We start from the raw sequence: 23,871 nt of genomic DNA, 5'->3' as shown, positions 1-23,871 counted from the left end.
ATTAAGCTAAAGAAGCAGGTCAGATAAATGAGCAGGCACCCATTTATGTGACCCTTGTTCCTGCTGATGAAATTATGGCGGTGCTAACCCCTTTGTGCATTTCCATGGAAAATAAGATACGTGGGGAGTATGCACCTTGTTTCAAAGGAGAAGTGTGATTGCACAAGTACAGTTATCCTTTAAAATAATGTACAGGACATCTGCAAGTGAGATCTGAAGGCCTTAAGAATGGACCTCAACAGATGGGAAACCTGACATCAAAGCGTTCAGCCTGGAGGCAGGCGGTGCATCACGGCCTCTCCCAATTTGAAGAGACCTTTGTCCAGCAGGCCGAGGCAAAGAGGAAGTCGCAAAATCAGTGAGCCGGACAGGGGACAGATTTGATTTGTCTCCAGTGTGGAAGGGATTGTCACTCTCAAATTGGCCTCCTCAGCCACACTAGACGCTGTTCCAAGTCCTCCATTCAGAGCACGTTACCATAGTCTTTTGAGACTGAAGGATGCCTAACTAATGTACACCCTCCCCATGCATCTTGTTTCAAATAAAAATGTTTTTTAATCCCCAAATGTGGCTACTTATATGTGATACAGTGGCAGATTATAGGGATTGTGAGTTGTGAATCTGCCAAACTCACTCCTTCTACTTCTGCTTTCATAGGTTGACTTGGCATGAACCTTCATTCTCAATACTTACTTCCTAATCAGTGGAGTCTTCTCAAAAAAGGACTTGCTGGCCAGGACATTTGGGTAGGTTCTAGACTTCGTGTAAGTGGAAATTTCAAGTGAAAGGCTGAACAAGCACTTGTAGGGGACCCTGAAAGCAAGATGTTGTATTCTTCTCCAATCTATGAAGGTTCTTTTGAGTGGAATAACGAGGAAAAATACAAAATATAATTCTTATAAAATCATACAACATGCAGTGAATATATGTAAAAGCAAAAAGCAAAGCGTGCTGCTTATATACCGCCCCATAGTGCTTCAAGCACTATCTGGGCGGTTTACAACTTAATTATGCAGGCTACACATTGCCCCCCCAGCAAGCTGGGTACTCATTTTACCGACCTCGGAAGGACAGAAGGCTGAGTCAACCTTGAGCCGGCTACCTGGGATTGAACCCCAGGTCGTGAGCACAGTTTTGGCTGCAGTACAGCAGTTTAACCACTGCGCCGCGAGTATGTAAATACTAATCATATTTAAAATATTGATTTGAATAAATGGAAACAACTCCTGAACAAGATTAAAAAAGAACATGCAATATCAGAATCACAACTGAACATGAAGGCAAAAATAATGACTACAGAAGAATTTAGTTTGAGTGTTGACAATGACAAAACTGAAATTATTAAAACACTTCTACACCTTTGTTTAATTATGACTTCAAATGTTATCAAGATATCAGAACACTGAAATTTGGTAGGACAGATATGAAAGAACTAAACAAGATCCTTAAGAATCTGTTGCTAGAGACCAAGGCCAAGATTATCCATAGTATGGTATTCTCCTACATACATATATGAAAGATAGTCAATGAAGAAGGCTGACAGAAAAAAGTTATTACTCATTTGAAATGTGGTATTGGAGAAAAGGTTTACAGATACTCTAGAAAGATAAATAAATAGGTTCAAAGTCAAAGCAAATCTTAATTCTTACTAGAAGCTAAAATGACTAAACTGAGTCTTTGGACATATGGGAAGACAAGACTCGCTGGAAAAGGCAGTAATGATAGGTAAAGTGGGAGGTAACAGGAGATGACGAAGCTCTAACATGAGATGCAATGACTCAATCAAGAAAGCCGTGGTCTTTAGCTTTTAAGAAGTGACCCATTAATGATAAGATCTTCCTGAGATCTTTAATTCACAGAGTCTTTGGAAGTCAGAAATGACTGGTGGCACATAATAACAATGGAATTGGCTGTTTATTCTCCTACAGATCACAGTTTTGTGGCCCATTGTGCGCATCTTGCATTAAAATAAAAATGTTTGTTATTACGGCTTGTGCCAAAGTGAGGAAGTTAAATGAATGCCATTGATGGAGGGCTTCCTCGTTTGTTCCTTTCTCTATTTCCCTTTAGATGAAGAGGGATTGAAATATAGACTGAAATTGAATGGCTGCCTGGTCATTACAGGAGAAATGAATGCAGCAGCTAGAGGAAGAATAATGTGGATTTTGGCAAAACAACAGGCAGTCTCCTGTTTGTGAAGGGTTTGAGGTCAAAGAGTATTGGATGCACCATCCAGAGGTGTTTTGTCTTGGGGGAAGGGCTGAAAACAGAACTCAATAGCCCCCAAGAGGGAATGCTGTAAAAATAAATAGCACCAACAGATGAGGTAAAAAGGTCAGCCATTAAAAGACATGGGGACAGTGGAGTGCCTGATTGCTCCTAGCCATTCTCTACTGAGTAAATGGGCAGCAGTAAAACCCAGAGGTTAATGCTTCCTCCAGCTGAGGCCTCGTGGTTAGTCTTGGAGACAGGAGATCAGTGTTTTATTCCACAAGGGCCAGCCATTTTTCTGCACTTTCCCTGACAGGTTCAGTGAGAAATCATGGATTTATTACTTTTAACTTCCAAACTCCTTTCAAATGCAGGGGTAGCTGAGGAGTAGCCAGCCTAAGGAAAGATACACATCTCACAGATGTGCACCATCAATTTTTGGATTCTTGTCCATGATTTTCTGCACTGGCCATGAAGGGATTGTGCTCAGCTTGATGAATTCACAAATGCTTGCAATTTGTTTGATTTTTTAGTGTTCCATTCTTACATTTGTGTAATCTTAGGGGCCACACAGACTTTTTCTTGGTCCTTCTAAGTTTTCAAAGCAATAGCCATGTTAGTCTACAAGCATATCAGACAAGAAACGAAACATAACACAAAAAGAAAAAAAATTAAGACAAAAATGTTGTTACCTTATAGACTATCTGCTATATTTTAATGTGCATCAGCTCCACTTCATCAGATACAAGAGTGAGACTAAATAACAAATATTTATATATGGTCCTGAGATAAAGAGATAGTGGTTGATTATGCAAATAATGTGAGTCAATGTGGCATTTCACATCTAGTAATGACTTAAGACCCCTCTTTGGTATTCCGTTCACCCCTGTGCCACACCCCATTCTACACATCATCAGTGATGTCATCCTGGCATGAGCAACAAAGCCCAAGTAAAGATGATCACACATGACAAATGCAACACAAAACAATGCAAGCAGAAATGCAAAACAAACAAACCCACAAGCCCTGTTGGCCAAACAACATCAACTGCAAACTCATGATCAGATTTACCTGCAATTAGAATTAACATCACGTAGATGACACTGCACAGGCACTTGGACAAACAGCCATCTATTCACTCCCCAATCCAGTAAGGTCATTGAAAGTAAGAAATTGGAGGAAACTGCTATAACATGGAATCTTCAAAGTGTATGGTAGAAATAATCTTATAGCAAATAATTAAAAGCTTTAAGATAATCTAATGCTGGCCATTTGTTATAAATTGAGTCAGGCAACCCATGATCCCTCACGAATGACTATGCTAGCTAGTGCTGCTTGGAGTTGCAGATCATCAGCATAAGCTGGCCATCAACGTAACTTGTCTAAATCATATGATCCAGAGTTTACCTTGATTTATATTTCTTACATTCTGTTTCTTAGATATATGCATCATGCCCTTTGCCTCTCTATAAATCAGAAATTGGACTTCTAGTTTTAATTGAGTGGCTTTGATTGCAGAAGTGCTGTTCATACTTACCCTTTGGTCTTCCTCACTAGCTGACTAAGCCATTTCTTGCCTAGGAATCTCATCTTCTATCTTTATCAAAACTATCTCTTGTTTTGTTTTGGACAGTCTCATCATACAGTCTTTGAGATCTAAGTATAGTATTCAGAAGATGTTTACCATTGCCTTCTTCGGCACAGTGCTGACAGTCATTAGCTTGAATGTCCTTACTTTGTCTATGAAAGCTCCTTGGCCCTTGTCCTCTTTCCACTTTCTATTGCTGCCCAGTGGCTGCAGTTTAAGAATTTCTCTGCCCTCATCCCTGTTGGAACAATCAGTTCTGTTTCACTGAAGTAACTGAAAGTTCTTGAAGAGAACAGATGCATCTTGGTCTGCATTCATAAACATCTCCCTCTTGTTGAACCTATACAGTTCAGTTATGATTATTGATTCTACATGTAACTTATACGTACATTGTCCAGTTTCATACACATAAAGGATATGGCCCTGCCCCAAAAAGTGTACAATCCCATCCAGCTTCAGGGCTTCAGCCAGGCAAGAGAGTCCTTCCTTCTCTGCAGGGCTTGTTTGTCCAGCAGGCAGCAAGATGGCAGTGGCCATGATTTCCCAGGTTCCTGCTGTCCAGCTACCCTCCAGACAAGCAAACACTGTGAAGAAGAGCAGAAGTCTCCTTGCATGCTCCACATGAGTCAAAAACGGACCTGATGAAGTTGACCATCCCAGGCAAAAACGATTATGCTGGGTGGCCAATGCTGGAAAGCTTCCCAGCTACCTCAGCACTGGCTTGCTAGCTTTAGCAGTGAGAGAAGCAAGTGGGAGCCTCATTTAAAGAGGACATGTGATAGAAATGATTCCCCTCTGGTTTGCAGATATCCCACAATAAAAGGCTTATTATGGGTTACATGCAACATGTACTTCCAGGTCAAGGAATATAGCATATGCAGGGTTGCCCATAGTTAGAGGGAAACCACTTTTAAAAAGGGAGAATCTGAGCAAAAATGTTAAAGGCCTTCTCAAGTAGGTTGAGAACGTTCAGTGAAAAAGCGAATGCTTTAATTAGAACCAGCAAGTGCATTACAAAATAGTCAGCAAGCTCTGCAAAACATTTCTGCAGGCTGGATGTCAGAGGCCAGATCTTCCATCATCTGAATCTCTGGTCCAGGTAAAAACCCCTGCCATTTTGCAGCCCCTGCTTCCACCAAGGTTTGTAGAAGGCTGTGGAAGAAGGGAGATGAGCAGAACCACCGGTCACCATGTCCTCTTACACTCTGGCACTCAGCCATCAAAAACCTATCTGGCGCTGCCATTAGGCAAACTGAAGCAGCTGCGTTGAGCAGCAAGGAAGCAGGGTGGGGGGGATGGAGAAGAGATGCGTTGGAGGTCAGAGCTTTGGACACTGTGCAACCAGTCCTGCACCCGCTAAGCTAGAGAGTTGGCTGTGGAAGACACCCGCCTACATTGACAGTGCTGAAGTAAGATTTGTCTATCATTCTGGTTGTTTTTTAGTTTGTGGCATGGCAGGAGGGGTCATTTTGTCTCTTGCTTCAGGCAGCAAAATATTTTGGGCTGGCCCTGATGGAAATCCTAAAGCCATCTCACAAGGAGTCTTGGAACATCTCAGAAACTAAAGAAATTCTATTCGGCATCAGGTTGCATCGACTAGCAGCAGCCATTCTCAACTTTTTTCTTTTTTTTTTCTACCCCTCCCCCTCCCCCATCCCATGAGCTCTTCTCAGGTTCCAGGGCCCCTCCCCCCATCAAACAAGAGTACAACATGAATAGATAACAAAAAAATCATTTATTACTGAACATCAAGAAAACATGAACATTCTGACATACAATACTTTTGAAAAGACTGTATGAAATGAAACATGTTAGGCCTGATGCAATTCTTGAAGTTAGATGCTTTTCTTTAAGCTTCATGATATCAGGCTCCAAATTAGTCAATGGCAGTTGAAGGTCACCTCTTGTCACAATACCAGTTGTTTCTGGATTTTGTCAAGGAAACTGCCTTGCTGAATCCACACTCAAGTGAATATGTCAAGGGAAATGCCATAAAAAAATTGGGACTTTCTCCTGCGGTCCTGGAAATCTATTCAGATCACTTTTGATACAAAATGGACTGAACTGACAATGTGTGGTTAAATCAAACTCTCTTGAATTTCTGCCTCAACATGGGTGGGTTGTACTTCAAATAGATTCAAAACCCAGTATGGGGTATTACTGACATATCATTTATGGGCAAGGTGATCAAGCAGGTGGAGGAGGAGCAGTTCCAGACATAACTGGAGAAGGAGAATTGCTTTGATCCATTCCAGTCTGGATTCAGGCCGTGGTGTGGTACTGAGACAACACTGGTCATGCTGCATGATATTAAGGGAGGCTGAAAGGGGAAGTCTGACCCTGTTGGTCCTCCTGGATCTATCCATGTTTTTGAGACCATCAACAACCAAGCCTCGTGGCGCAGTGGTTAAAACGCTGTACTGCAGCTAAAACTGTGCTCACGACCTGGGGTTCAAATCCCAGGTAGCCGGCTCAAGGTTGACTCAGCCTTCTATCCTTCCGAGGTCGGTAAAATGAGTACCCAGCTTGCTGGGGGGGGGAGCAATGTGTAGCCTGCATAATTAACTTGTAAACTGCCCGGAGAGTGCTTGTAGCGCTATGGGGCGGTATATAAGTAAAAAAAAAAAAAACAACTACGGTATCCTCCTGGACAGTCTCTCAGAGGTGGGAATCAGAGGTTTGGTGCTTAGCTGGCTCTGGTCCTTCCTTGAGAGTCACATCCAGAAAGTACAGCTTGGAGACAAATTGTCTACCCCTTGGACCCTCACTTGTGAGGTTCCTCAGAGGTCGTTAATCTCCCCAGTGCTCTTTAACATCTATGTTAATGGGGATGTCATCAGGAGATTTAGAGTAAGGTGTCACCAGTATGCTAATCACACACAGCTCTATCTCTCCTTTTCATCTTCTGCAGTGGAACGGACCAGGGTAAACAGGCTCAAACCAAACCTGGACAAGACAGAGGTCCTCCTCCTGAGGGGCCCCTCAGATAGATTAGGGGGCACTTTCCCAAGGTCTGGATGGGGTAATCCCTCCACTTAGAGATTGTGTCTGGAACCTGGGTCTGTATCTGGATCCAGCTCTCTCCTGGGACTTCCAGATTGCAGCTGTGACCAGGTTGGCCTATAATCAGCTGAGGCTTATCGCCCAGCTCTTTCCCTACATAGATGAGAGATCCCTCAGGATGTTGGCGTTTACTCTGGTGATCTCGAGGATCAACGATTGTAACACTCTCCCCATGGGGCTTCCATTGAGGCTGGCCCGAAGATTTCAGTAGGTCTAGAATGCAGCTGCCAGGCTGGTGGCAAATTTGACCGTATCACCCAGTCCTGGCTCGCCTGCACTGGCTACCTGTGACATCCCAGGTCAAGGTCAAGTTCTTGATGCTTACATATAAAGCCTTCCATGGTTTGGGACCCTGTTATTTCGTGGAGTGCCTTTCCCCAAGATCATCTGCTTGCACAACCAGATCCACTCAGGTAATGCTCCTTCATGTGGTCATACCAAAGGAGGCTAAGAAAAAGTCAACCAGAAGCTGGGCCTTTTCAGTGATAACACCTATACAGTACTTCTGACTGATTCCTGGTTGAACTGCATCTGCTCCCCTCCCTGCCCAGATTTAAGAGGCTGCTGAAAACAGTGTTTTTTAGAAATTAATTTGACAGCAATCTCATATGATTATCTTTGGCACTGCCCTGCCATTCTTTTATGAAGTACTGAGCCACCTCACTTTTGGATCTGAGATGTTATTTACTTTTATTGCTTGATTTACACTTTGTTTTTTGTTCTGCTTTATAGAAATAAAAATAAATAAATAAGTGGCTGGAAGCTAAAGTGAAATATTTTGTCGAGTGTCTTGTTTTCTTTCTTCCAATACTGCACTTGGATAGCCCTGTTCCTACAGATTTCCATGCAAAATGCAATCACCCAAACCTCAGACTAAGAATTCTGTGTGTCTTTCTGTGAGGCTGGGAGTACCTTAAGGGGCACTCCTCAGAGTGTACCATCTACCTCCTCGGCTGAAAGGACAGATAGGAGAACCTAAAGGGAGTGTGTTTGGATGAGGAGGGGCAGAGAGACCCAAACAAGGAGGAACCACCAGAAGGCACCATTTCGGTGGGAAAAGGAGAAGGAATAGAAGGAGGGAAGAAGGAGGGGGAGAGGCTTGTTAGGTGGAGGAAGCTGAAGATGAGCATTAAAAGGACTGGGTGGGAGTAGTACAAGAGGACCCCCGAACTGGGGAATGGACAGAATTCAAAGTTCCCAGAAAGTATGCCACGAAGGAATGGGCGAAGAAGATATATAGAAAACTACCTTACTGGGGCAAAAATGAAGCGAAGGAAAAAGTACCAAGAGTGGTAACAGCAAGAAGCCCAGAGATGGAAGAGTGGGTCATGTCTCGATGTCCTGGGAAACCCCGTGGAGCGAGTCCCTTCAGACCAAAGCTAAGACTGAACCCAGGCAAGAAGGTATGGGAGCCTGGGGTGGGCTGGGTTTTCCACCCTCCCCAATAAGGTCAGGCACTAATATAACCTAGGAGTTGGGCATCCCATATAGGTGGCGATATAAGGAGTTAAGTTCTACACCTCTGCAAGTTGAAAGGGTTTTTTAATGGTTTGAAGAAAAAGGAAAAGGCACAATGTCCTCGAAATAAGAGGCAGAATCTATAGTTGATGCTGAACAATACAAGTTGTCAAAAATAAAAGAACTTTTGTTAGAAACAGTGTCCCCGAGTTGTCCATCGAGCGTAAATCAGAAGGGGGGGAAGGGAACCATACAAGATCACACAATCCCAATGGGCAGAAGTGAAGTTAATAAGGTAAAAGATGAGAGGAGGCACACAAACGCCTCCAAAACTACATAATATTAAGAAAGTCAAGTGAAAATAGTAAAAATGGGAAGAAGGAATTGGCATACTTGAGTTGCCCTAAAAGTTGATAGTACTTTCGGGGAAGGGGTGAGTCTCAATCAAATGCATTTCATAAGATGAAACTTTTCTGTTCCACAGACATTTTTCTCCATTACATAGTAACAACTGCTCAGTCTTGCGGCTGGTAGGATCAATTCAACCTGGAACCCTTTCATGTTTTTTCAGCATGGTGGGAGAATGTTTCAAGGAGGAGAGGAAATTCCTTTTCCTTCTGTTCCTCCTCCTGCTGCTCCAATATCTTTCCTCACTTCAAGCCTTGAATAACACCACAAAGCTTCTGTGCCAGGGCAGCTGAACTTCTAAAGAGGAGCCCTATTCCAAGACAGGAATACACTTCTTCAACAACATATTGATTCTGGATCTCTACTGATATCCTTCAGTTAGGCACAACAAAAGAATCAAACTACAAATTTAAACTAAAAGCTGCTCTGCAAAATGCAGGTCAGTTGTTATTCCCAAGGTTACTCGCCCTTCTGAAAAAGGCATGGATTGAGCAGTTTGCCAGTGGCTCCAGATTTCTTTCCTCTACTGCTCCACCCTCAACGAGATTACCTTTCCAGTCTTCCTAAAGTGGGCAACCAGTTGTTTCTCTCTAGGCTAAGTAGAGGCTACAGAAGGAATGCAGCCTCCGGAAGTGTATTTCTCCCTCCTATAAGCTCACAAAATTCCAAACAGCTGAGACAAGCCACAGGGAGGCTATAACCATGAATAGATGTTATATTTTCCCAGGATGACAGGGGCTGATGAAGCTGGTCATCTCAGGTCGTAGTCTTCCACGGGTAAGAAAAGTATGGGGGATGTCCATTCTCTAGCTTAGAAAATCAGCCAGCTCTGTATTCTCTCTCATTACAAATATTTTTCAGTTGTTTAAAATGTCTGGTTATACAGAGCAATAATATTTTACAACTAACTTGAAGGAGATCATAGCACTCTTTCTTGATGCTACCACCTATGCTACTCTATCTTTAATACTAGTGCACTTGCACACAAATATCAGCACGGCCCCCCAGGGGTGATCCACAGAGCAAAGGCAGGTCTGCATGCATTCAAACAGCAGATGGTATTGAGGGCTTGACTGATGTCCCATGTCAGAGATAAATGTGAGTCTGACCACATCAGCAAGTGACCAGGAATGGAAAGGTAGGATGCACATATGGTGTGTTTCCCTTGTTGTAAATGTAATCCTGTGTAATATGTGGTACTTGTCTACTCTCAACAAGGTTTTTTCTTCACCAAGAAACTAAGGACTAGCTCTCATCTTCGACAATCTCTTCATGCTAAACAACTTGGCTGTCACTGTTCTAAACATCACAAACATTTCAGGTGAGAAGGGTTCTAAAGCCAAGCGATGATAAAGCTGAAGCGGAAGGAAATCACTGGCTCTCCTGACTACTGATATTGGGGATGCGGTATAATCCAAAGGGAACTGGGGCTGAAAAACTCATTCCATATTATAAAGGCAACTGTTTTATTCCAAAGCAGGACACAGTTGTAGCAGGTGAAGAAAAACCCTGCCTCATAATTTTCTAGGGTGACCTAGCAGTGTACTGGATTTGGTCACAGAAGATGTAGGTCCTCCTTACACAACAAAGCCCACACTTTTAAAAACGGCTTTCATGGCCTATACCATAAATAATTCATACACAAATCTGTTTTTTTCCCCCCATGGTCTATTCATGCTGTAGACCAGTGGTCTCCAACCTTGGGTCTCCAGATGTTCTTGGACTACAACTCCCAGAGGCCTTCACCACATCTGCTGGCCAGGATTTCTGGGAGTTGAAGTCCAAGAACACCTGGAGGCCCACGGTTAGAGACCACTGCTGTAGACAATGGTTCTCAGTCTTGGGCAACCTGATGTTCTTGGACTGCAACTCCCAGAAATTCCAGCCAGCATAGCTGGTGGTGAAGTCTTCTGGGAATTGCAGTCCAAGAACATCTGGGCTGCCCACGGTTGGGAACCACTGCTGTAGACTAACAACAGCCACCTACTATAGCCACAGATATCCACTCTCTTTCTCAGATGCTCTGGCAGATACACAGGTCTGGCCCTCAAGATGTTGCAGATCTGCAACTTGTTAAGTGTTAAACATAGCACAGGATGGAGGGGAACTCTGGGAGATCAGTCTATTACCTGCAAGGCCAGTTTCTCACCTCCAACACCAAATGTTCAGGTTGCACACAACTGAAACATGCTTACAAATTCTGAGTGCCAACTGTTCAGAGAGAATAAAGGGATGGAGTTGAACAAATAACAAAAGTCTCTCAAGGGACAATGAACTTTATTCCTTCCAAAGTGCTCATGAGTATGCAGCAGAATAAAATAAAACTCAACAGTATTTTTGTCCATTAGAAATATATCTATGGTCCATTGTGTCTTCAGCACAAACCTACTTGTGCTGAAGTGGCAGAGGCAACAAAATCAGAAGTTGGACACATGCAACAGTGAGGTTGCCTGTTGACTCTCTCTGCTGGAGAGAAAGCACCCTCATGAAACATTGCAGCACTTGACCAATCTGATAATCTATACATACTGTATGTGGGATTAATAGCACAGAAGCCTTCTCCAGGCACAATCCGGAAACTGTTCCTGTTTTAGGATCAGATTGTAGCACTTCCAAACAAACATGGAAGCCCAAAGCACTGTGAATATTTCACTGATGAGAAAGAAAACTTAATGATAGTATCAGTTGTGCCCGCTGACCCTTCTGCTTTAAAACACAAGACACACATGAGTGTGCTGTCAGGAAGAGTGTTTTAGCTAATGTGTGTTAAACCAATTCAGGTCAAGTGACTTTTACTGCCTCCATCTGGGTGGTGCATTTGATTTCCTCTGACATCCTTACTCAGCAATTTCCGCAAAAGAGGGACTCCACCTTTTCCCATGCTTATTTTTAGTTCTACTTTCTTTCCAACAGTTTTATAAGACATTTCTACAAATTCTGTTAGCAGCTTCTTCCACGTATCAGCACCATAATCTAGTCTGCTTCTTTCCGTGCTGGTTAACCTGCATGTGCCTGAGCTGCACTGATTCAGGTAGCTGCGCCATGAAAGACAAGCTCACACAGAGAAGTGTTCCTAGCATTGATAATGTGCAGCTGTCCACTGGCCAAGTGGGTAAAAAAAAAACCTGTTGCCTGTTGAAATTCTCTCTTCACTATCAAATAATGCACCAGTTAAGCACAATATTAGAGACCTTGCAATGCAAGCTATTTACTTCCCTCCTCCCCAAGCTAAAGGTTCAGGTCAATGTAGGAAGCACAGAAGGGTGTGATTTCACTCAGCTGTCCAATTGTAATGCTAATATGTTACAAATTTGTGTGTTATATGGGCAAGTTAAACCAAAAGGCTGAGCACTAATCACATACAGTGGTCCCTCGACTTACAGACGGCTCGACTTAGACTTTTCGAGTTACAGACTTCTCTGGCCACAAAATTTAGGTTTGACTTGCAGCCGGAGAATCGACCTACAGACCAGAAAAAAAACCAAAATGGAACAAAAATGGAACAAAAACAGCCGATTACGGGATTAATCAGTTTTCAATTCATTGTAGGTCAATGGAGACTCGACCTACAGAATTTGACCTGCAGCCACCTTTCCAATATGGATTAATTCCATAAGTAGAGGGTCCACTGTACATATTTTACCCCACCTCCATCTCTCAATATTAAGCTCTCCCACAGCCTTTTCTGACCTGGTATCCTCCTGATGAGTTGACTTAAAAATCCCATACTTGTTATGACCACAGACCCACTGGCTAGGAATGATGGCACTGTTCACCCAACACTTCCTCTAGGTTGGGGAAATGCGCCCAAGTCAGGCCAGCAGAACATTTTACTCTTACTGGAAGAGATTACTTTGAACCTATAGCAGAATACTCTGTGCCAGCTTGCTGAGATTATATTGTGACGGATATCTTATGTGATTCAATTAACAACCACTTGGTGTTCCTGCTTTTTGGAGAGTAGTGGAAATCAGCCCAGCTACTACTATTTGCTTCCAATAAAAGAGTCTTTTCCTGTGAAAATTTCTCAACAGGTTATCTGGCAAAAACGTGCACAGTTCTCCCTCAGAATCAAAACAAAGTCTATGAAATCAGCTTACGGTTTCAGAGGATAAACAAGACAGGTTTAAATTAAAGACACTATTAGTAGTCACTCTTCCATAGAGCCTTTAATAAGAGAATTACCTATGAAATTTGTATTTATTCACCACAGTTCAGAGGACACACAAAATCCTTTTGTGCCAGATGTCTCTTTCTCTAATCACTTTATGGCTTGAAAACATTCCTCCTACCTAAATTATTACCTACTTTCTAGGTCTACTACTACACTACTACAATTGCATTCGTAAACATGGAGCGTTCGTGGAAAGGTATCAGAAGAGTTTCAGAATCAAAGAAGCCATTGCATACTCACTGTATATAACAGTAATCGTGTGGTGTCAAGTCAGTTCTGACTTATGGTGACCATTTTCATCCTTTTCTAGGTACAGAATACTCAGGTGAGGTTTACCATTCCCTTCTTCTGAGGGATTCCTGGGATTGTGCAGCTTGCCCAAAGCCACATCAAGTGACTCTTCTGGGATGTACTGTAGGGAACTGAACTCCCAATCTCTGGTTCCACAGCCAGATTAACTAACTCACTGAGCTATCCAGCCAGTGTATAGCTTTAAAAAAATGTAAACAATGATGGGCTCAAGACCATTGGGAAGAAGCTAATCTTTCTTCACCACACTTTGCATGAAAACAACCTCCCATTCACTCTCAGAGGGATGCTTCCAGTGGTGCACTGGATAAATGCTTGAGCAGACATATTTTAGATTACTACTCCTTCCACATTACAGCACAGGTGTCCTACATATATTTTTGTGCAATGTGTTCTTTATCAATTTCTGGCAGATAGTCTATAATAAATCATCGTATCAAAAACTTTGGCTTTTACAAGCAGTAAAAAGACATGACATTATCCTAGCACAAATTCAATAAATATCTAATCTGAACAATGCAAATTGTATGAACCCCACTCCCATTTCTACCTCTTCACTTTTGGGTTCTCTCTTGGGGTTAACACTCCCTTCCGTCTCCTCCTCTGTGCCTCACATTTCATCTTATCCCAACACTGCACTTTACATTTGGCGAGTTTGCAATTATTTAATGCAGGTGGGGTGGCGAGACAGTCAGTTTTCTTTTGTATCATTTTTTAAAAATGCTTCTCAACTCTTTAAATAAAGCCACAAGAGATTGCTGCTCACCACTACAACTCATTAAATTAAGGGGGAGGGGTTAACTCCAATCTCAGAATTGAACATGTTTCCAGAATAGCTTTTCAAGTTCCGACTTTGAGCCCTGCCACCCATGAAGGCCAAACGTTTGTTCCAACATCTGCAGCCATTAAGTTGTCTTCCATTACTGCTTGTTCTTAATAGCAGTCACACAGCAACAGCAAGACTGATTTCTTAGGTTTCTAATCCCTTGTTAGAGAAAACTCCCTCTGGACATAACAGCCAGCAGAACCATGGAAGAAAAGTGAGGGGTAACAGTTCCACCACAAATTCCTTCTCTTAACAGAAGCACACTTAGCCCTTTTTCTGTTAACTGCAATTCTACAGCACACCCCACAACAATTCCCGGTTCTTCCGTCAGGCTTTCCTCCAGCCTAATTTTCTGCAGACCTTTTGATTTTATCCTCTTATCATCCATAAATGAAAAGCTATTATTCATGCCTCTGACAAGCTAGGCTAAAATCTCCGGTGGGCCAAGAACTTTCTCCAAACTTACATTACACTCTAAAGTGTATTATATAAACCATTATGTATGTTGATAAGACTACAGAAACAAAGCAGTGACTGTATTAATTCCACTGAAACAGTAAAGAATTTTCCTAGGCCATATTGTTAGCTCAGACCAGCTTTTCCCAACCTGGTGCCCACCAGATATTTTCAATGACAGCTGACAAATTTTCATACTTAAGGCCCAAACTGCTGGTCAGTTTTCACAATTTACAACTAGTCTTCTGTTGTCCCAATAGATGACTTAATTTGGTAACTAAATTGGTGACCTTGCAGCAGCAGCTTTAGAGTGCCCGTAAGTTTTGAACTCTACATTTAAAGAAATAAATGCAAAAAGAAAATAAGGTATTTCCACTTGGCAAGTAAAATCAAAAGCCCAAGGTAACTCTTGCAATGTTGGGTAGGGTCAATGAGAGGTGACATCCAAAATATGTGAATGGCATTAGCTGGGTAGCAGCTGCTCTAGGCCAAATTCTCAACAGGTAGCAAATGTGGTGGTTAAGCCAGCAGAGAGTATACCTCTAAAAACTAGAGTTTCTGCCTGCCATTTCTCAACCTGAACATTAAGAAATGTCCCCTATACAACCAACTATGTGACTATACCTATAGTGCACTTGTATTTGGAAAGAAACCCCTACCAAATATCAGTGACAACACCTATATCCAGGTATGTGACTTAACAAAATGCAAAACATTTGACATTAAGATATTAATTTATGCCAGAAAGTGTCAGACTAGAACCTAGAATTCAATTTAGTGAGGGCATCTGGGACTGCAGGTATTCAGGTTCCTGATCTTTGAGGCCCAGAAGAAAATAAGGGCATGTACCATCCACCCCTGCAAAACTTTCCAGAACATGAGGTTTCTGGATAGTGAAAATTCTAAAGTACCTGGCCAACTGAGCAACAAATTGGCTGCTCCATGGCTGAACAGAAGCCCCAAGACATGTACCAGAGGGAACCTCAAAAGCCACAGAATTCTAGGCCTAGCTTTTGGTAAAGCTTTCTCACAATTCCAAAAGCTTTTACAATGATCACTCACATAGTTTACCATGCATCAAGTGGTAGAGGGAAAAATCCAAGCTAAGAGAAATGCACTGGAACAGATTCAACAGAGCAATGTCTAAGTAGAGAAGGGCACTGAAAAAGACTCTTTGGTACCTACGACTTTTAAATGGCAGGTGCAGAAGGGGTAGCATTCAACCAAGGTCACACATACCTTTCCCATCACAGCTCCTCATCCACAAGAGCAGCAGACAGGACTACCAGACAGAACTTTAATTGCACCAGCATTTGCTTTCAACACCAACTTATCAGTTTGACCACATTTCCCAGAGCAGGGTTGGGATCAATTAGTCAGCTGTACTGGATTCAACTAGGGGAGAAAGGCAGGATAAAAATCAAATTAATAAATCCTTGGACTGGAGATTACCCAGCAATACCAAGACTCTCCAGGTAGGTGTAGGAAAACATCCTGCCAACATTTTGCAATACTGGGCTAGATGGATCAAAATAAAGCTGCATCCCAAATACTGTGCTTTCTGATTAAGACAGTCCATGATTCACCTGCAGCACAATTCATGTCTTATTGCTTCTTCTTGGTATTAGGACTAACATGAATCAAATGATTCAAGCAGCCTTGTTACTGGTAAAGAAGAGGATGTAAAACTGTCTTCTCCATCCTGGTGTTCTCCAAGTATGTTGGCTGAGGGCTTCTGGGAGTCGTCATCCAAAACTAGATTTCAGAAGGCTGCTGTACAACACCTGCCCTCCCATCCCCAAGCCCAGAAATGTACACAAACACAAGTGCAGTTTAACAAGATTGAACTATTTAATGCGTGTTGCCCACGCAAGACGTTACATTTCCATACAAAATAAACAGCTGGAGAAACCGAATACTGTACAAAACGTCCATGAAGACCTTCCCTCCCAAGAGCCTTTATATAACAAAGACCGGGAGTCAACTTTGAACCACAGATTTGTAAACAGTTAACACACTTTCAACAACACCACGATCAATTAGGAAAAAAAAAAACTCTTCTGCCCTGGCCTCCCCCCCTTCACCCCCAAACGTAAGCTGCCGCTTGTAATAAAAACTTGGGTCTCATCGGTTGCTCGGGAAACACGCTCGGCAAGGCAGGCGAAGGAGGGCATTTGACCTTCAAAACCGACGTCGGGGGAGGAAAAGGGCAGGGAGGAGGGCGCCCAAGCCAGACCCTTGGGGGGAAGGGGGGTCTCAAACCAGGCGGCGATGAGCCGAAACCCCTTTCGTGCGGGGCTGACAAACGGCGGCCGGGAAAGGCGGGGGGGGGCATTCAAGCGCAGGCGCCTCCTCGGACCCCCGTCCCAGGGCGAGCCAGGGCTACCTCTCCCGGGAAAGGGGGGGGCAGCGCACCCGACACACCGTACACAAAGCAGGCGGCGCCCAGCCAGGCTACGAGGATTTGGAAACAAGCCCAAGTCAAACTTCGCCTCCAACTCCGGACCCAACGCGAGTTCCCGCTATTTATTCCCGGTCCTGTGCGTCGGTGCCAAGGTCAAAAAGCCACGATGGCTGTGCTCCTCCACGGGTGGAGACTTCGGAGCACACGGCCGTCGGCACAGACCGGCCCGGGGGGCTCAGGATCTGCTGCCGCCCCCAGCCCCAGCGCTGCCTCGGCTCCCTCCTCGACCTCCTGCCGCCTTCGCCGCGGGCGGCTGCCGTTCCTGCCGCCGCCGCCGCCGGGGGACTTTTTGGTGAGCAGTCCCGAAAAACTGGAGCCGAAGATGCTGATGAGGCTGGCCACGTTGCTCGTCTCCATGTCCTCCTCGTCGTCGTCCTCCTCTTCCCTCTGGCGAGGCTTCTTCAAGGGGGAGCCCCCCGCGGGCGCCGCTCCCTCCTCGGGCGCCGCGACACCCCCTCGGGACCTCGCCGCGCTTCGCTTCCTGGGGCAACAAGGGGGCGAAGGCGGCGGCGGCGTCCCCCGCGGCCGCGGGCCACCCTCGGTCGCGGCCAGAGAGGAGGAGCCGCAGCAGCAGCCGCCGGAACAGCAGCAGCAGGGCAGCCGCGGCGTTTCCCAGTCCGGCGGGGGCTTCCCGGGAAAGCCTGGAGAAGCCGCCCGGGGCTCCGACGGCAGCGCAGACCGCGCCGGTTGTAAAAAGCCGCGATGAGGAGGGGGAGCGAAGAGGGGCGCCGGCGCCTGAGGGTCCCCGCCGCCGCCGCCGCCGCCGCCGCCACCCCGAAGCGGATCCGCACCCGGCCCCGAAGGCACGAGAACCGCGAGCGGAGGAGGAGGAAAAGGGGGCGCGGGCGAAGAAGGGGAGCACTCCAGCTCGCTCAGGTAGACTTGGCGGGCGCTGCGCAGAACCAGCGACACCAGGAGGTTCTTGTGCAGCTTCGCGCCTCCGCGCTGGCCCCGCGCGCTGTACATCTTGCCCAGCGAGAGGCTGACGATGCGGTGAGCTTCCAGCTTGCATTCCATTTTGCTCCTCTCGCCCCCAATGCAATGGTGATGTTATTCCAATGGTGGTGATGTTATTCCTTGTACAGCCCTCCGTAGTCAACAGGCGCCCCACAAAAAGCAAGCGTCACAGGGGAGCGAAGTGAAATGGCAGTTGCTTGTGAGCGCTACAACAAGTTCACCCTAAGCCACTCCGTTGTGCCGACGACTAAAGCCGCTCTCGCTGCAACGCGTGGTTTTTATATCGCCACTCTTAGTCCCGGCCAATCAGAATGCCGAACCCTACCCGGCCGCCTTGAATTGTGTCCCCGCCCACAGCCAAGTAGCCTGCGGCGCGCGCCTCCTTTGCCCACGCCCACCCCTTACCCTGGGCCAATGAGAAAGGGTGAGAAGAGAGTTCGAACGCAGCAGGAGCGACGCGCCCACCCGCCGAACGGCTCTTAAAAGAGGCACTAGAGAAAGGAGGGGGGAGGAAGAAATGGGGTGGCTTCTCGTGGTCGCTGCGATGTAAATTCTACTGTACTGAATCGCCACGTTTTTTTCGGCTGCCCTTGACTCGCCTGCTATTGTTTCCCCTTAGGAGAAACTAATAGCAGGTGGGGAATAATATTGGAGTAATTTCTAGGGTACTTTTATTTTGTGTTTTATTTGATGTGCTAATTGATGAGATTTGATTCTGACTTTGCTTCCCCCCCCCCCCCCCCGTATTCGTCATTAGTGTCTTTTGCACCATTGAATGGGAAAGCAAGGTAGAAGTTTAATAAATATTTGTGTCTTGTTTTTGTTGCTATGTGCCATCAAGTCGTCTTTAACATCTGGCAACCCTATGAATGAGCAATCTTCAAAATGTCCTGTCCTCAACTTTACTTTTACATCCATACAGGGTGGCTGATCAGAAATGCAAGAATGTGGACAGCCTTGGGTTCCAGGGACACATTCCTATACTCTGTGATCTTTTTTAATTCCTTCATTGCTGCACTTCCAGGTCTCAGTCTTCTGATTCTTGGCTGAAAAGTTTGTATGGATTGATGATTGAATCAAGGTTTACAAAACCTCTATTTCAGTTTCTCCATTGTCAATGTTAAAGTTGTGTAAATTTTCTGCAATCATTGTTTCTGTCTGACAACTTGCTTTGGCAATCTCTTCTTTTACCTTCACCAAAAGTCATTTCAATGCATTGCTGCTTTCTGCCAGTAAGATGGTATCAAATGCATATTTTAGATTATCCTTTCCATTTAAATCCAAGGAAGCTCTTTTGGTTCTAAATGAGTGTCTGGTGTCAGTAATGGAGTAGATGAGAATGAATAATGTGAAACATAATCCAGACAAGACAGAGGTGTTCCTGGTCAATCAAAAGGCAGATCAAGGAATAGGGTTGCAGCCTGTGCTGGATGGAGTTACTGTACACTCCCTCTGAAAACACAGGTATGCAGCTTGGGGATGTTCTTGGATTCATCTCTGAGCCTGGATGCCCAGGTTTTAGTCATTGCCAGGAGTGCCTTAAAACTAGTGAGCCAGCTGCACCTGCTTCTTGAGAGATCTAATCTGGCCACAGTGACACATGACACATTCCTTGGTTACATCCCAGTTGGATTACTGTAACACACGCTATGTGGGGCTGCCTTTGGAAAATGTTTGAAAACTTCAGCAGTTCCAAAAACACTGCAGCCAGATTATCAACTGGGGCTAGTTAGAAGGCTCATGTAGCCCCTCGTTACAGCTGCTCCATTGGCTGTCAATCTAGTTCAAGGCACAATTCAAAGTGCTGGTTTTAACTTATAAAGCCCTAAACGGCTTGGATCCAAGCTATCTCAAGAACAGTGTCTCCTTTTATGAGCCTGCTGTAATCATCAGGGAAGACCTTTCTTGCAGTCCCACCATCTTCACAGGTGTGCTTGTGGGCAACTGGGAGAGGACCTTCTCTGTCACTGCACCCAGACTCTGGTACTCCCTGCCTCTCGCTGAAGACCAGACTTTCCTGTCCTTCTGCAAGCAGAGAGACCTTTCTCTTCATAACTGTATATGCAGATCAGCACCAGAATGAGCTGCCTCAGAAACTGGTAGTTTCTACTTAATCATCCACTTAATCATGCCTCAGAAACTGATAGGTTCTACTTAATCATCTACTTAATCATCATCCCCTCCATGGGCACAGGGCTTGTTGAGGCAGAGGGGCTTGCATGCTTCAGTGAGATTTAGAGCTATGCTGAAGGGTCTCCCAAGCTAGACAGGTCTCAGCTGAGAAGCCAGACCAATTGTGTCTACCACTATCAATTATGATGATGAGGAGAAATAAACAGAAATCCATACTGAATCAGTTGTTGCCTGGGTCAACAAGGACCACATCAGATGCTATACCCCCTGGGCATCTGGTGACAAATGGGCTACAGGGCTCAGCAGACTCTGTTGAGGAACCAGAACAGGCTGCTGCAAAGCTAATGGAGCAACATAAATACAAAACTTGGACTCTCACCAAAAATTGAGAAATTATGAAATGTTATTATGAGGCAAAGCCAACAGCACGTGTTTTTCAAATAAGAATGATGGAAATTTGGAAAAGTAAATACCCAAGTAGTGACATAACTAAAGAACGATTAATGGACCGGAGAACGTTTATAATCTGGAGTAAAGTGTTTTCAGAACTGGAATTGCAAGAACTAGAAATGGTGGCAAAAGAAAAATCAACACAGAAAAATGACCATAGAGTGGAAGACAAATGGAGGGTAGAGGTAGATGCAATAGTGGAAGAAAACATACCGATAGATGAACAACCTATGGAACAACTTAGAAATTATGAGTTGATAGAGCAGCAAACATAACTGAGGGGAAAATAATAACCCATATTAGCAAGAAAACAGAAAGACAAAGCCTCCCCAAAGATTAGCAACTTAAAATACTTGAAAGATTCAGAACTTAAAAATGAAAAAATAAAAGCCAGACTATGCAAAATAAATGAGCTAGAAAGGAAAACAATAGTTGAAACTATGGAAGAATTAAACAATGGGTAACAGCCACAGCAAAGAAAATTGAAAGATATGATGGAAACTTGAAACAATATAGAGAAAACACGCAATTTCAAAATAACCAACCATTATTCTATACATCACTAGGAGAAAATGCAGAGCAAAAGAAATTAGGCCCATGTAAAGATGATGCTCTAAAATTCTGCAAATAAATGTGGGAAAGCCCAACCAAACATAACATAAATGCCTCATGGATTAAAGACATTTGTAAAGAAACTCAAGAAAAACAAATGGATGAAATCAAATACATTTATTGTCATTGTAAGTATATACATATTATACCCATACAACAAAATTCACACAGACACCCAGAGACCAGACCCACATGCGCACACATAAAAAGTCCCTAAACAACTGAAATTATTAAGAGGCAAGTAAAGGCTGTGAAAGATTGGAGTGCACCTGGTCCAGAGGAGCTGCACAAATTTTGGTTAAAGCATCTAGCAAGTCTCCATCAACATATAGCAATGCAAATTGACCACTTACTTCAAAATTCTACAACTGAAGACTGGATGACAACAGGCAATACATTTCTGGTAATAAAATATCATCAAAAGGGCAATGAACCCAGTAATTATTGACTAATTACATGCCTTCCAACAATGTTCAAGCTCCTCAGAGGAGTATCGACAAAATCAATATATAATCACTTAACTGAACCCAACTGAACAGAAAGGGAACTTCAAAAAGTCAAGAGGCACGAAAGATCATCTGCTTATTGATAAAAAGATACTAAAGAATGCAAAACGATGAAAAACAAATCTTAACGTGGTCTGGATAGACCATAAAAAGGCATTTGGCTCATTGCCACACAAGTGGATTAACATCTGCCTAAATTTTTTTAGGATTAGTAAAAACATTCAGAAGTTCCTCAAGAAAAATATGGAAAACTGTCTCAATGCCCATGGTGAAGAAATTGGGGAAACTAGCATCAAAAAAAAATATTTCAAGGGGATTCTTTGTCAGCACTGCTGTTTAACATTTCACTAATCCCCATGTCAATAATACAGTGGTGCCTCGCTTAGCGATGTTAATTCATGCAGAAAAAATCACTGCTAAGCGATAACATTGCTAAGCGAAAATAAAAAGCCCATAGAAACGCACTAAAACGCGATTAATGTGTTCCTATGGGCTTAAAACTCACCTTTAAGTGAAGATCCTCCATAGCGCCACCATTTTCGGTGCCTCTAAAGCGAGGAATCCATGCCTAAAAACAGCGGGTGGCCATTTGGTTTACCCGGCGGTTATTTTGAAACCGCCGATCAGCTGGCCAAAAATGGAGGCTTTGCAATGATCACTTCCCTGCTATCATCGCAAAGCAAAATTTCCCCATAGGGACCATCACAAAGCGATTGCTTTTGCGATCGCAAAAACAGCGTCACTAAGCGATTTCGTCGCTATATGGAGCGATCGCTATGCGAGGCACCACTGTATTAAATAAAACTGGATTGGGCTACCATATTTTAGAACAAGCAGGAAAAACCAATCATCTGTGACCTAGGGTGACCTAAAACTATATGCAAAAACTTCCACAGAGATATAATCACTGCTAAATACAGTGCAAATATGTAGTAAAAATATCCAAATAAAATTTGGAATTGACATGTGCAGCTCTGTCTATACATTGTGGCAAGACCCCAAAATTAGATGGAATAGAGTTAAAAATGGCAATATTATAAATCGCTCTCAAGTGATGAAACTTAAAAATCCTTTGGAATACTAGAAGCAGGTACTGTAACATCCTGTACACAAAAGTTAAAGAACTGACAGAAAGGGAATGTATGAAAAGACTGTGGAAAATCCTAAAATCAGAATTAAATGGGGGAAATACAATGAAAGCCATAAACACATGGGCAGTTCCAGTGATTAGATACCCAGCTGAAATAATAGATTGGACCCAAAACAAATTAGAAGAATTGGATCAAAAAGCATGGAAACTAATGAACATGCATCACGCACTACATCCCAAAAGTGATGTGGACAGATTATATTTACCATAAAAAAATCGGAGGCCATAGATTAATACAAATACAGCAAGTAGTAGAGGAGGAAAAAAGAAGTTTAAATGACTATATCAGTAGAAGCAGAGAAAAATTACTTGAGGCAGTGAAAATCGAGAATATTTTGAAAACAACAGAAGCAAGCATTCAATATAAGAAACAACCATTTGATAATCAATTAAACAGCTGAAAAATAAACCACTACATGAACAACACCTGAGAAATATTGATGGAACGCATGATCATAATTCAACATGGGCATGGCTAAAACTGGGGACGTTTAAGAAAGAAACAGGGCTTGATTTTTGCTGCACAAGAACAAGCACTCCAAACCAACGTGATGAAAACTAAGATCCAAGGAATTAGTGCTAACAGCAAATGTTGACTCTGCAAAAGAAAAGATGAAACTGTGTTACACCTCATCTGTGAATGTCCAAAGATTGCACAAGTAGATTACAAAATTAGACATGCTAGAGTGGCAAAATTTGTGTACCGGTTATTGTACAAAAAATATAACTTATCAGCCTCCAAAAACCCATGGGCACATCAGGTAGAGAAAGTGTCAGAAAATGACGATGTCAGGATCTTGTGGGATTTCCTGATGCAAACTGATCGACATCTTGAACATAACACACCAGACATAGTAGTAATAGAACGAAGAAGGGTCTGGATCATTGACATTGAAATTCCAGGGGATGCCAGAGTTGAAAATAAAGAATTGGAATAACTAACAAAGTACATAAACCTGGCAATCGAAACAACTCACCTCTGGAAGAAACATACTTCAGCGGCACCCATAGTCATTGGGGCTTTGGGAACAATATCAAGAAATTTCACACAGTACTATAAGCAGTTGCAGATCCCAGAAATCACACCATCAGAGCAACAAAAAACA

The 23,871-nt window shown here is 43.5% G+C and overlaps 1 protein-coding gene across 1 annotated transcript; it reads right to left on the bottom strand.

Moving 5' to 3' along the window:
• Positions 1–16,320: 16,320 nt before the first annotated feature.
• IER5 (immediate early response 5) lies at positions 16,321–18,201 on the bottom strand. Its single transcript, XM_072998148.2, has one exon. It carries the CDS (start codon positions 17,972–17,974, stop codon positions 17,051–17,053), a length of 924 nt encoding a protein of 307 aa, XP_072854249.2. The 5' UTR covers positions 17,975–18,201; the 3' UTR covers positions 16,321–17,050.
• Between the last annotated feature and the right edge of the window lie 5,670 nt (positions 18,202–23,871).

The sequence above is a fragment of the Pogona vitticeps genome, chromosome 4, assembly GCF_051106095.1.
Source record: "Pogona vitticeps strain Pit_001003342236 chromosome 4, PviZW2.1, whole genome shotgun sequence".
Classification (NCBI taxonomy): domain Eukaryota; kingdom Metazoa; phylum Chordata; class Lepidosauria; order Squamata; family Agamidae; genus Pogona; species Pogona vitticeps.
This window is presented reverse-complemented; position numbering and strand designations above follow the sequence as displayed.